This window comes from Thalassophryne amazonica, chromosome 22 (genome assembly GCF_902500255.1).
Source record: "Thalassophryne amazonica chromosome 22, fThaAma1.1, whole genome shotgun sequence".
Taxonomy (NCBI): Eukaryota; Metazoa; Chordata; class Actinopteri; order Batrachoidiformes; family Batrachoididae; genus Thalassophryne; species Thalassophryne amazonica.
The window spans coordinates 13,050,743-13,063,788 of record NC_047124.1 but is presented as its reverse complement, the minus strand read 5'-3'; the positions used below and the strand labels follow the sequence as shown (position 1 = coordinate 13,063,788).

General features: G+C 40.9%; 1 protein-coding gene across 7 annotated transcripts in view; it reads right to left on the bottom strand.

Annotated features, from left to right (window-relative positions):
• The window catches only part of sbf1 (SET binding factor 1), an 82,887-nt gene that overhangs the window by 13,923 nt on the left and 55,918 nt on the right, over positions 1-13,046 (bottom strand). For 5 of the 7 annotated variants that reach the window (XM_034163321.1, XM_034163325.1, XM_034163323.1 and 2 more), the window contains 12 exons: positions 6,040-6,117; positions 5,591-5,704; positions 5,373-5,501; positions 4,303-4,401; positions 3,919-4,123; positions 3,685-3,797; positions 2,123-2,272; positions 1,796-1,864; positions 1,525-1,668; positions 1,005-1,270; positions 698-870; positions 527-600 (listed from right to left, as the gene is read on the bottom strand). In XM_034163321.1, coding sequence (XP_034019212.1) covers positions 527-600; positions 698-870; positions 1,005-1,270; positions 1,525-1,668; positions 1,796-1,864; positions 2,123-2,272; positions 3,685-3,797; positions 3,919-4,123; positions 4,303-4,401; positions 5,373-5,501; positions 5,591-5,704; positions 6,040-6,117 — 1,614 coding nt within the window. The remainder of the gene's footprint in view (positions 1-526; positions 601-697; positions 871-1,004; positions 1,271-1,524; positions 1,669-1,795; positions 1,865-2,122; positions 2,273-3,684; positions 3,798-3,918; positions 4,124-4,302; positions 4,402-5,372; positions 5,502-5,590; positions 5,705-6,039; positions 6,118-13,046) is intronic. The other 2 variants (XM_034163322.1, XM_034163328.1) reach the window with 1 other exon arrangement.

The following is a 13,046-nucleotide window of genomic DNA, read 5'->3' as shown; positions in this document are numbered from 1 at the left end:
TAAACAAGTTAATTTGAGTTAAGCTTGTTTATTTGTTTTTAACCAGCTACATGCTAGCAAGCCAAGCTAGAATTGTGAGTTTCTTTGTCACCCATCCAAAATTTAAGTTAATAACTTTGCATTAACAATGTTTTCGGACCAAGTTATTCTAGTTTTATTAGGAGTCAGCCGTGAAACGAGCAAATGTGTCAGCTCAGCTTAGCCACGTCCCTCTCCAACACACCACACACAACTATTGGTAGGAATAACGCCACCCTTCAGACTGAAGGCACTCCGGTCTCAAGGAAGTTTGGCAGCCAGTCTGAGCTCCAGCAGGTCTCACGAAGCAAAAGGTGAGAGTAATTACCCAGCATGCACTGCTGAGGCGTGCTGTAAATCACATGGTTCTGTCTCAGCTGGACAGACGTACCTGTCAATACACTGTGTGCTTGAGCGATAGTAATTGGTGGAGAGGGGGGTTGGGTGGGGCTGGCTGGGGTTCTGCAAGGCCTTTGTCCAGCGGGACGTAAAAATAGGAATTGGTTACCTTTTGGATCGGCGGCAGTCTCTTACTCTCCCTGTGGACTGCGTCCAGCGTCTCGATGTGCATCTGGACAATATCTGCAGGGAAACAAACACAACAACAGAAATATTATGACAGAAGATGGAACCGGCTTTGTTACAGAGTCGGGACAGATGCTTGGGAAGACCTCTGTACCTGGTATCATGGTGTGCAGGGCCTTAAGGTGCTCGTTGGTCACGCCGCTCTCATTACACACTTTGTCTACAAAGCGATTGATGAAGCGCACCACTGAGTTGGCCACGTCTGAACTCTCGGCATCTTCAAAGCCGCTCTCTGTGTCGTAGCTCTCTGCCATGCTGCCTGCAATGCTACGCCAGAAACAAGGCTTCAGTGCTGCTATGAAACCACGTTTTCAAAATCTGTACACTTTACAGTATATGGGGGGGGGGGGGCACTTTGTTTTGTCCTTTAATGCTATATAGAGGAGACCAGGTGCTCTCACCTGTTGGTGACGTAGCTGTTGCTGACGCTCTCCACGTCACCAAGGCCGGCGCTACGAAGCAGGCGGTTCTTGCTGGTGTCCAGCGGCAGCAGCAGGTAGCTCATCCTGTTGGCGTAGTGAATGGCCTGGCTGAACACGGTGCTCTCCTCCTTCTGCACGCACTCTGTCTGCATTTCCTTGCTAAGCGTGGGCCACAGCCGGCTCTGCTCGGATGCCAGCTCCAGGGCGCCGATTTCCTGCCTGCTGCCTGTGCCGTCCTGCTGCTCCTGAAACCAAATCATTCAGAATGACTGAAATTGGTGCAAAGATGACACCGCTTAATATACAAAATTGTGCCGGTATTATGAATTATGTAAGAATAAAAGCAGAATTTATATGTTCATCAAAGAATCAAAAAAGACCGTATTTATATGAACATAGCATCCGGTTTCATCTCTGCAGAACATCAACATGCAGCTACCTCCTACCTCTATCCACAGATTCACATTTCTAAAGTACTTTAGAATGCAAAAATGCTCACAGGGTCTGTTGTCTCCAGGTACAAAGCCTTGATGTGGTTCTGAACGTCGCTGTAGAACATGGACTCCCAAAACTGCATGTTGGTCCAGACCGTGTGCTCTTGGACGCAGCTGTATGCAAACTGAGTGATTCCTGCACCAAGTTTCTGTCAGACACATAAGTCGGTGTGAGCATCAGTGGATTTAGAAACTCAAGTGTGATCAGAGCAGCTCAGCCACACACAATATTAAAGAAAAGCCGCCAAAGAGCCAATTTAAATTTGAAGAACTTACTCTGCAGAATGCTGTGACTAACGGAAGAAGTGCAGCTGCGATACCATGTTCGTCCATATGTGAGCAGTCCTGAACACAAAAACAGAAGCATATAATCAGAGTGTGTCTGCACTGGTTTAAAACTACTCCTGTATATTTTACATATGCAAAAATTGTGTCCTCCAGTACTACAATGCTGTGCTATCAGCCAAATAGTCTGTTTATGCTGGAACAGAAACTGTTGATCTTTACACGCCAGGTCGGTGTTTGGGTCCATGAATTTGAAATAAAGTACCTCTAAAATGAAAGGTTTTTGTATGTGAGGTGTTCATTTATTCCCAGGCTTACCTGTAAAGTGCAGTTCATCATGCGGACAACGTAGTCAAACTGCTGGTCGTCCAGCACGGCTCGGTTCTGTAGGACGTGCTGATTGAGCTCCTGGGTCAAACAAACCCGGGCCGCCCGACCCTTCAGTGCCCGTAGTACTGCCGGCATCAGCTGGACAGAGGAGCCACAACAGGTCAAAGAGGAGCACAATCATGTCACAAAATCTAATTTGCATGAACAAAAATTAAAACAAATGAGACATTCCAAAGAACAGCGTTTTTTGAGAGCTTTTTTGTAATCTCAGGGTGAAAGTTTATCAAAGTTTATCAAATTTCCAGGTTTTAGGCAAACTGCTATTTATACCAGCCAAGATGCATTTAAGGAACTATTGTGTTACTTTTTAAAAAAAAAAGTTCAAAAGTGTCAATGAATATGGATCCCCCCTCATCCAGAATTAACTTGAAATTGAACTGTATGTTCAATTATTTATAATAAAACTGAATATTAAATATATGTAATGTGTTAAATGGACATTTAATAGAAAGATTATTAACAATAAACATTGTACACCAATCTACACTATTTTAAAGTTGATGTGGGACAACGTTAAGCCAAGACACCCATCAAATTTAACATATTATTGTACATATTATCATTACTATGTTTATAATAGTAGAACAATCAAAAATAATAGATATTTTAGAACTTTTGATATTTATTGTACCTCAACAGGCCACAACCCATCAAATAAATCTAAAACTAAATTATGCTCATTCACATGTAGATTCTTGCCTTTTGTGTCATTGAGGGGAAAATAATGTCTGTAGTTCTGGCTTAAAAGGGCAAATGATGCATGTGTGTGTCTTGGTGGTTGTTCTGTGCAAATGCGTGTTTGTATTTGTGCGTGAACTTCGCCCACCTCTGCTTCTGGATGGCTGAGCATGAAATTTTACTCTTCCTTAGCCAATCACCATCACTTATGCGGTTGTCCCGCCCTTCCCTCCCCCCTCACCAAAGAGGAAAAAAACAACAACAAGGGAGGGGTGGTTATGGTCTAGTGTTTAAGGCTTTGGGCTTGAGACCAGAAGATCCTCGGTTCAAATCCCCTCCTGACTGGAAAATCACTAAGAGCCCTTGGGCAAGGTCTTTAATCCTCTAGTTGCTCTCGGTGTGTACTGAGCGCCTTGTATGGCAGCACCCTCACATCGGGGTGAATGTCAGGCATTATTGTAAAGCGCTTTAAGCGTCTGATGCAGATGGAAAAGCGCTATATAAATGCAGTCCATTTACCATTTGACAACTTTGAAGCTCAGCTGCGGCTGAGAGATGAAAACGGCTTCAATGGGCTTAATTATAGTAGTTTGCCACATTTTATTGTCAGTAACGATAACAGAGTTGTAACAAGGGAAACAGTAATTAGCTAGTTACAGTTACTGACGATAATAACGCAATTTGTAACAGCATTTATTTTAACTAACAGGCAGTTTGCTCTAAACCAAGAAATTGGGGCACATTCGGAAAACCTTTAACATTGATAATCAACAAAACCTTCCTCGTCTCTTGTCACAATACACCAATCGTACCTTCTTTGCTTCCAACATCTTGTTCTCAAAGATGTACGTGATGCAGTTTCTAACCACCTCCAGCCTCCGAGCGCTATTTGCCATCACGTTGCAGTTCCTGTCCACGATGTCTCCTATAGAGACAAAGAAGAGAGAAGACACTCAGCACTGGAACACTAAGCACATCTCATCAAACTTAAACAAAAATTGAGAAAAACTGGTGACAGGCCATTATTGAGTCCAAACTCAGCTCACCCAGTGGGGGCCCAGACGTCACCATGGCCTTGAGCTCTGCTTTGACCACAGGAGGTGCGGTCTTGAGCTTGGCGGCAGCATGGTCAATGAAAAGCTGCACCGTGACCTCATCCAGCAGGGGGAAGAGTGACTGATTCTCTGCAGTGCTTTGGGATTTACTTGGCCGCTGGATTTTGTGCATCGCCACAGCTGGGTAGGGATTCTCCTGGAGGGGAGGCAGGAAAAGGTGAGGATAAAGAAAGGAAATAACATTTGAGTTTGAAGAAAAATGAGAAGTTAGTTAGATAAGGAAAGCCAAGGAAGTAACTTAGTAAGACCAGCGTATGTAACTGATAGTCGATGAAGAATTACAGTATCTGTCAGTAATTTCCTCAGACAACGTACGTTTTTAAAGAGTTGTTCAGCTAGCTCCTTCACATGGTTCATGACTTTGTGTGGACACGCCTCCTCTTGTCGTATCCGCTCCACCTGATTGGCTACCAGCTATGGAAACACAAAGAACAATGAGTGTTCGCTCTCGGCTGCAGTAATGAAGAAGAAGAAGAGAGCGCTGCCAAGCTGTAGGGACACTAGAGATTTAAAAAAAAAATAAAAATAAAAATTGTAAACCTGCCTCCTAACCCATACATGTAGAAATAAATAAAATGAGTGATATAAAAAACAAAAAAAAACAAATCGGCTCTTCTTTGCAGAAACTTGCAGAAACATAAAGTACAACAACAAGACGTCATGACACACTTACTGAGGCAATGTCTTAGATCACATGGGGGGGTCTTACCTGACGTTTTGTCAATTTATTTGGTGAATTAAAGGTATTCATACTTTAAAATAAAAAATCACAAGTGTTGGTTATTTCATAATCGGCTTTCTGTCTGTCTTATGATAAATAAACCTGTTGCTGTGATTGTTAATACTGGTTTCTGTGATGGTAGTGAGGACAGGAGTTGGCGGGGGGGGAGTAAAACTCCCAGAGGCACAGCATTTGGTTTTTGAAGACTGTAAAACGAGACTTGTAATCACTACCTTCAACCAGTCTCAACTCTATGACGACGCTAAACCAACCAGTTTTCTCATCATGGAAGCCACAAGTGTGTTTGGCACCTGAAGCTAGTGCCCACCCTGCCCCATCTGAGTAGACGCAATGATTTACTGTTGCTTCTGCACATTATGATCGATATAAAATAAAATAAAATAAATAAATAAATAAAATATCACAAAATTAAAAAAAAAAAAAAAAAAAAAAAAAAAAAAAAGTTAAAATGTTCAAAATCGGGTCACATTTTTCTGACATCAAAATGTAAATGTAGTTACAAAATGCACAGTGCCCCATTTTCTGTTTGTGCTTTTTAAACTATACTATAAGACCAATTTAAGACATTTTTTTAGTAACTTGAAAGAACATTTGACGTGTATGTAGATAAGTCTTGTGTTGCACACCGCGCAGATGGACGTACATCATCAAATAGGTCTGTACTCCGATAGGGAGGCCCTCTCTCCGATACAAAGCCGGCAAAGGCCATACCGTCCAAAACCTTCATGAGGAAGTCGTCTTCCGCCAATGCCCTCTGACCCAGGAAGGCAGCCTATGGAAACACACGTTTGGATTAATCTGACATTGTGAAACTCCTCTTACAGAACAGATTTGCTGGGTTATCTGAGGGCATGCTTGTACCTTATGGAAGCGGATCACAGGCTCCGGGTGGATGCGGATGATGTGCAAACACCAGCGATAGCCCTGGAAGAGCTGCGCGAACAGCCACAGGAAAACTGCACGGATCTCCTTATCCTGAAATGCACAACTGTCAAGTTTAGCCTGAATGCATCAAAATAAGGAGAGGGCGTTAAAGGAACCTGACCAGAGTCTGGACAACTTCAGAAATCATTTGCATTCAGCATGGATGTTGTGCTGCTTGTTTTTAATTCCTATTAATAACAGGAAACTTTGTCAACTACTAAGAAATATCATTTGTGTGGTCATCTCTACTGGAACAGGCTCATAAATAAGACAGCCGAGGACATCAAAGTCACCCACGCACATGATCATTTTTAACTGGTAGCTATGGATATTGGCTACGCTGGTTACAGTACGGTTTGTTAAACATAGTAGAGCAGGATTCTTACCTGGATCTTGAGTGCAGACGGTTGTACAGATGCTGGGGGAAACGCGTGATCTGCTACTTCCAGTTCTGGATCCAACACCTACGACAACATCAAGGCTGTAACTCACCATGACGATTTACCAGCCCTAACACCAAGGGCAGCACCAACAGGAACTTATTATATTAGTCCAGTTCTTGCAAAGCAGAAGAAGCCTTTCAAGGATGGCCAGCGTGTTAAGCGTGTATCTCGAAATATTATTTGAGGGCGATATGAGGGAATGGTTGGCAACTTTTTCTCTCCAGCTCAATAAGTTGAATGGTGTGGTGAATGTGGCGCAGTTGCACATTTTCATTGGAATGGATTTTGGAGGGATAAGCGCAAAAGAAGAGCTGTTCCAAATTTTCCCTTTGAAAGCACACACTATGCTCCATGTAAGTAAGTCCCTTCGGCTGCTCCCTTGTTTCGCATTTGGGGTCGCCACAGCAAATCCAAGGTGGATCTGCATGTTGAACTGGCACAAGTTTTACGCCGGGTGCCCTTCCTGATGCAACTCCATGCTTTCATGGAATTTATTACCAAGAGCCAATTGTCCCTTTTTCAGCTCATGTCTATCACAACTGGAGGTGTCACTAACAGTCGGGTGAACCAGTGAGTGCAGCCCATTGTGCAGACAGTGAGTCTTTCCCAGACTTCTTTAAAGCTATAGTGTGCAGTCTTCCTGCCACCCTGCCAACTGCAAAAGGCTGAATAAGTATGTTCCTTCTGGGCTACTGTAACAACACTGCAATGCAACATGGTGGCCTCCATGAGAGGGCCCACTCCCACGTAGATATGAAGAGCTTACTCCAGTCTTATATTAAAGCATTGATTTGATGTTGCCAGTAATTCATCAGTTGGTCGTGGAAATCCTCTGAGTGTCTCTTGATTGATTCCTCGATGGAATAGTGGGTGCAGAAACAATTACACACTAATGAGCAGATGGTTAGAAATGCTATATTCATTTGTGCTAACACACCCTAAATCCTACATATTGTAGCTTTAAATCTCATTGAATAAATCTGTGGCAATAACTGTACAGATAAAATCTGTGGCAAGAATTGTACAGATATTGTGATCAAGACCATGTAAGTTTACAGTTAATGTTATTTTAAGCTCACTTGGAGGAGAACTGCAAAGAACAAGGTTGGCTTTGGAAACAGCAGAGTCCTTTATGTCTTTAGGGCCATGAAATACAAGCAGACCAGAGTGACTAAACCCTGGATCACGGTTGCTGCCCAACAATCTACAGCATCATCGTTGCTGCAGCCTTCACCCAAACCAGCTTCTACCTTTTCCAGGGAACACTTCCAAATTAAAGCTCTGCTTCCCAACATCCCCCAATCAGATTCTCAATTATCTCACTTTGTGTTCCCTATATCTGCAAAAGAGGAGACTCAGCTGGTATGTGAGCTGTTAGCATCCTACCCAACCCCAAACCCATTCAGTGAGAGCTGGACTCCTCCGATTTCTAAATCCGAGTGAGACTGTGACAGTCAAAGAAGGAAAGAAGGAGCTCTGCAGGATGGAGACAGGAACCTATAACCCAGTGAAGCCACTCTTTGCCCCGGTTTCCATTTCACCCTCATTCCAGGGCAGAGACCACATCAGAAAACAAAGGAAACTCTCCAGGTTATATAAGCCATTAAGCACACAGTTCATCCAGTGACAGATCAATATAACTGTAAACACACAAATACTGAGAAGTGATCCAGAGATTTCAGAACACAGGTTTTGATTTGTTGGTAAAAATGGAGAGGAAAAAAGTGTTTCCTACATGCATTCTGATAAACACATATACGGTTTGCTGCATTACTAGTGGAGACGATAACTGAGAATAAAGAACCAGTTCCAATATTTCATTCCATCAGAATCATATGCCCCAAACATAATTCCTCTTTATCAATGCCAACATATTTTTTTTTTTCCTGACAGGTTCACATTTTAAATTGTATGATATCATGACATCAACCTCTGCATCTAACAAGTAGAAAAACAGATGCAATAATCCACTTAACACCAATGAACGCCCATCACATATTTCTACTGTAAATCCATTACTTTAAAAAGTTTGCTGCTTCTCCTTTCTCTACATAACAAGCTGAAAATTTCAGGAAATGTTCAGAAAACTGTCAGGAATAACATACTAAAAGTCCCCAAGAATCCCTCAGCTTGGGCCTCAGCTTGTTATAAATTGGTTCCGGGTTTGAATCAGATTTGACTTAATATTCCTGGGCTATAATGAGCATAAAAAAAACCATACTATTCACTGTGGTTTAATGTTGTTCAACAATAAAACAATTCAAGTGTATGCCAAGTCTACCCTTTGTTGTAGGTTGTTGAGGTTTTATAGAATTCAAATTGGTGTTTTAAATAGATACAAGACAACTTAGCAACAGTTATCTTTATGACTTTGTCCAGCACATCACTCAGCATGTGAGCTGACAGCAGAAAGACACACAAGTGAGACAGAAACCAGCAATGTGTTCAGATTGGTTAAGTAATGTCAAAATAAATAACTACAACAACATGGATTTCTGTCAAAACAATACATAAATAGAAGTGACAAAATTATTGTATTCAGGCAAAAAATAAAAAATAAAAATACAGAATATCTACAAATATTTAAAAATCCATAATCTGATAAGTTACAGTATAACCTCTAAAATAGAGCCATGTCATCATAAACTGGAACCAACCTCATATAGTAGAACTACTATCTAGACACTGTATAAAAGGCAATAAAGTAAAAAGTACCAGAAGAAACTTCCAGTGTTACTTGATCTAATATTTGACACTGTAGATCATGAGATATACAGTAAGTCATATCAATAAAGAGCAACAAGGAAACGTTTGCAAATACTGATAAGAAGTTTAAACAGCTAAATCTCATCGTTTCCCAGAACATAATGCCGAGAGGAAGCAAAGTTGGAGCACGCAATAAAGTGCATCACATGAGCTGGTGCCATTTGAATAAATCTCATTAATTCTCCCATAGACAACATTGTAAATCAGGAGATATACTGTACTGTACAGTAAGCAGTACCAACAAACGGGAAGCAAGAAAGAAAGAAATCATTTCTGCACATATAATATTGTTTTTCTGCCGCTTATATAGCTCCGGGCCGTGGTGACAGCAGACTAAGCAGCTCATCCAACACTTCCTATCCTCAGCCAAGTCCCGAACTATTATTATTATTATTATTATTATTATTATAAAGAGAAGAATCACTACCCCACAGTTCGAGACTTCCACATAACATTTCACAAGCATAAAAGCCTTAACAGCCGAACATCAAGAGAGTTGAGCATCGCAGGGTGAATGACCAACAATAATTACAGAATAAATGTACAAAGCATTTCCCACAAAATGCACACTCACGGTGAGGGGGAGTGAAGCTGCAGCACATAAAACTGCTTCACATGAGCGGGCACTGTTTGAAGAAATCCAACTGGTGTATCCTTCCATAAATGCCGTTGCAAATCAGATATACAGTAATTAGCACCGATACAAAAGGGAAACAGGAAAGAAATGAGTAACTTCTGTCGATATCAGTAATAATTAGAAGAAAAGTACACAGTATTACACAAAATGCACACTCGTGCTGAGAGGGAGTGAAGCTGCACTACATACAAGTTGCAATCTCTGGTGCTGAAAAATTATGCCGACACACAAGTGCTGAAACCTCTAGTTTCTCAAACGTGCACTTGAGGCGGCCTCCTGAAGTGAGTCAATCCCCAGGGAACATGTCCAACTTTACTGCAGAAATAAACATGTATACAGTCTGATACAAAAAACTACTTTGGTCTGTATACTGTAGTAAGCTTGTTTGTTCCTGACAATTGTGCGGAAGATGGATTTTAATATAACTCATCAGTTTAAAGTCACTGCTAACTCCTTTCTGAACAGATTGATGCAAATATCTGCGAGTGAAATTTTTGCATTCTTCAACGTGTATATTAACACTATTAGCAATAATTAGCAGGTATCAACAGCTAGGTAATGTTGGCTACACCGATAATGCCATGGTTTATGGCTAACAGTATGCTGGTCATAGATTTTAATCCCCACATCCAAGCCACCCATTGCTAGAACCCCCACCCAGCCTCCAAAAACAAGCGTTAATAATCAATTACCTGAACCCAGGTTATGTAGCTTCTTAACCTTAGCTAGCTTGGAAAGTCACATCTGTCTTGCAAACACGCAACCTCTTTACCCACTCATGGGTTGGCCGGTAGTTAGGGTACAGGTACTTTATTTCACTGAAAGAGATATACCAGGTCTCTTAGATAATAAACCGACCCTTTTATTTATTTTTTTAACTATATGGATTTGAATGACATGCGATTACACCAATCATGCTTGAACCCTCGTGCGCATGCGTGAGTTTTTTCACGCGTGTCGGTGACGTCATTTCCCTGTGGGCAGGCCTTGAGTGAGATGTGGTCCCGCCCTCTCGGCTGAATTCCTTTGTTTCACACGCTGCTCGAGACGGCGCGCGTTGCTTTATCAAAATTTTTTCTGGACCTGTGAGGAATATCCGAGTGGACACTATTCGAGAAATTAAGATGGTTTTCTGTGAAAAGTTTAACGGCTGATGAGAGATTATGGGGTGTTTCTGTCGGTGTAAGGACTTCCCACGGAGCGGGACGTCCTGCAGCGCTTCCAGGCGCTGTCATCGGCCTGTTTCGAGCTGAAAACATCCTAATTTAAGGCTTAATTCACCCAGGACATCGTGAGAGAACAGAGAAGATTCAGAAGAGGCCGGCATGAGGAATTTATGCGGACATTCCACTGTTTAAGGACATTTTTTTAATGAAAGACGTACGCGCAAATTCGCCGAGTCGTTTCCGTGACGACTCGGCAAATCTGTGTGCGCCGCGACAGGAAAAACACCTCCGTGTTGAAAACCATTTGTAGAATTCAGGCGGCTTTTAATGGCTTTCAACAAGTGAGTAACTGAGAAATTGTTTAACAGCTTGGGCATGTTCCAACTTGCCCGTTAAGATTTCCAACGGAGGTGTTTTTCCTGTCGCGACCCCCCGCGGTCGGGTCCAGCCCGACATGCGACTCTGCCCGCACGTTCTTTCATTACAAAATGACCGTTAACAATGGAATGTCCGAATAAACTCCTCATGCCGACTTCTTGAATGAATGAATGAAAACTGTTTATTTCGAACATTTGATACAACAACAATTACAAGATAGATCAGTAAAGACAACAACAAAAAAGTTCCTACTGTGTACCCAACATGTCCGAAAAGGGGTAGGGTGAAGCATCAGCTTATTTATCCCTACCCCTTCTTCCCCACAACCAGTAATACCCTTTGCCACATATACACATAGATTCCTACACACCTAAACCGATATCAATATATATATATATATATACATATACATACACATACACATATATATATACATACACACACACATCAACATACATACACATATACATATATATACACAAACATAAATATACACCTACACATACCTACTTACATACAAAATACTATATATTTACAAGCCGAAGCAAAAAACAAAAACACCCTAACCCTCATTACCCTTCTTCCTCCCTATACCCAGAAAAAACCATATTTTTGTACCGCTGTTTGAACTGGTTCATGCTTGGACATTGCTTGAGCCCCACTCCCAATCTGTTCCACATCCTCACCCCACAGACAGAAATACAGAAACCTTTTAATGTTGTTCGTGCCCACTGATGCTTGAAATTAAATTTCCCCCTCAGACTGTAATCCCCTGATCTGTTAAAAAACATATTTTTAATATTTGCTGGAAGTAAATTGTTTATTGCTTTATACACAATTTGTACTGTTTGAAAATGAACCAAGTCTGTGAATTTTAAGAATTTGGATTGTAAAAATAGTGGATTTGTATGATCTCTATAGCCAGTATTATGAATAATTCTTATAGCTCTTTTCTGCATTACTGATAGTGATTGTGTTGTACCTTTATAAGTATTACCCCATACCTCTGCACAGTACTGTAAATATGGTAAAACCAGTGAGCAGTAAAGAATGCGGAGTGAGTTGTGGTCCAGAATATGTTTCGCTTTGTTTAGAACTGAAATGCTTCTTGACAGTTTACTTTGTATATGTTTTATATGAGTCTTCCAGTTTATCTTATCATCTATTATCACCCCCAGAAACTTATTTTCATGTACCCTTTCAATATCTACCCCCTCGACTTGTAACTGAACCAGGTCTGTATTACAATAGCCAAATAACATGTATTTTGTTTTACTTAAGTTTAATGATAATTTGTTTCTGTCAAACCATATTTTCAATTTTCCCATTTCTATACTGATCCTCCTCAGTAACTCCTGCAAATCCCCCCCTGAACAAAAAATGCTTGTGTCATCTGCAAATAATACTAATTTTAATATTTTGGAAACATTGACAATATCATTTATATAAATTAGAAACAGTTTTGGACCCAATACTGACCCCTGTGGGACGCCACAAGCATTGTCCATGCATGATGATGTATATTCCCCCAACTTCACAAACTGTTTTCTGTTACTTAAGTAGCTTCTCACCCAGTGCAACACCAACCCCCTAATCCCATACTGTTCAAGTTTATTGATTAATATGTCATGATTAATTGTATCAAAAGCCTTTTTAAGGTCTATAAATATTCCAACTGAATGTAATTTGTGGTCTATGGCGTTTGTAATCTCCTCAACTGATTCTATTAATGCAAGTGATGTTGAACTATGTGCTCTGAATCCATATTGACTATCAGTAAGTAATTTATGTTTATTTATGAATTTGTCTAATCTATTATTGAATAACTTTTCTAATAATTTGGAAAATTGTGGAAGCAAAGAAACAGGTCTATAATTTGTGAAGTGGTGTCTATCCCCAGTCTTATACAGCGGCACAACCTTAGCTATTTTCATTTGATTGGGAAATTTACCGGTTTGAAATGATAAGTTACAGATGTATGTTAATGGTTCTACAATCCATTC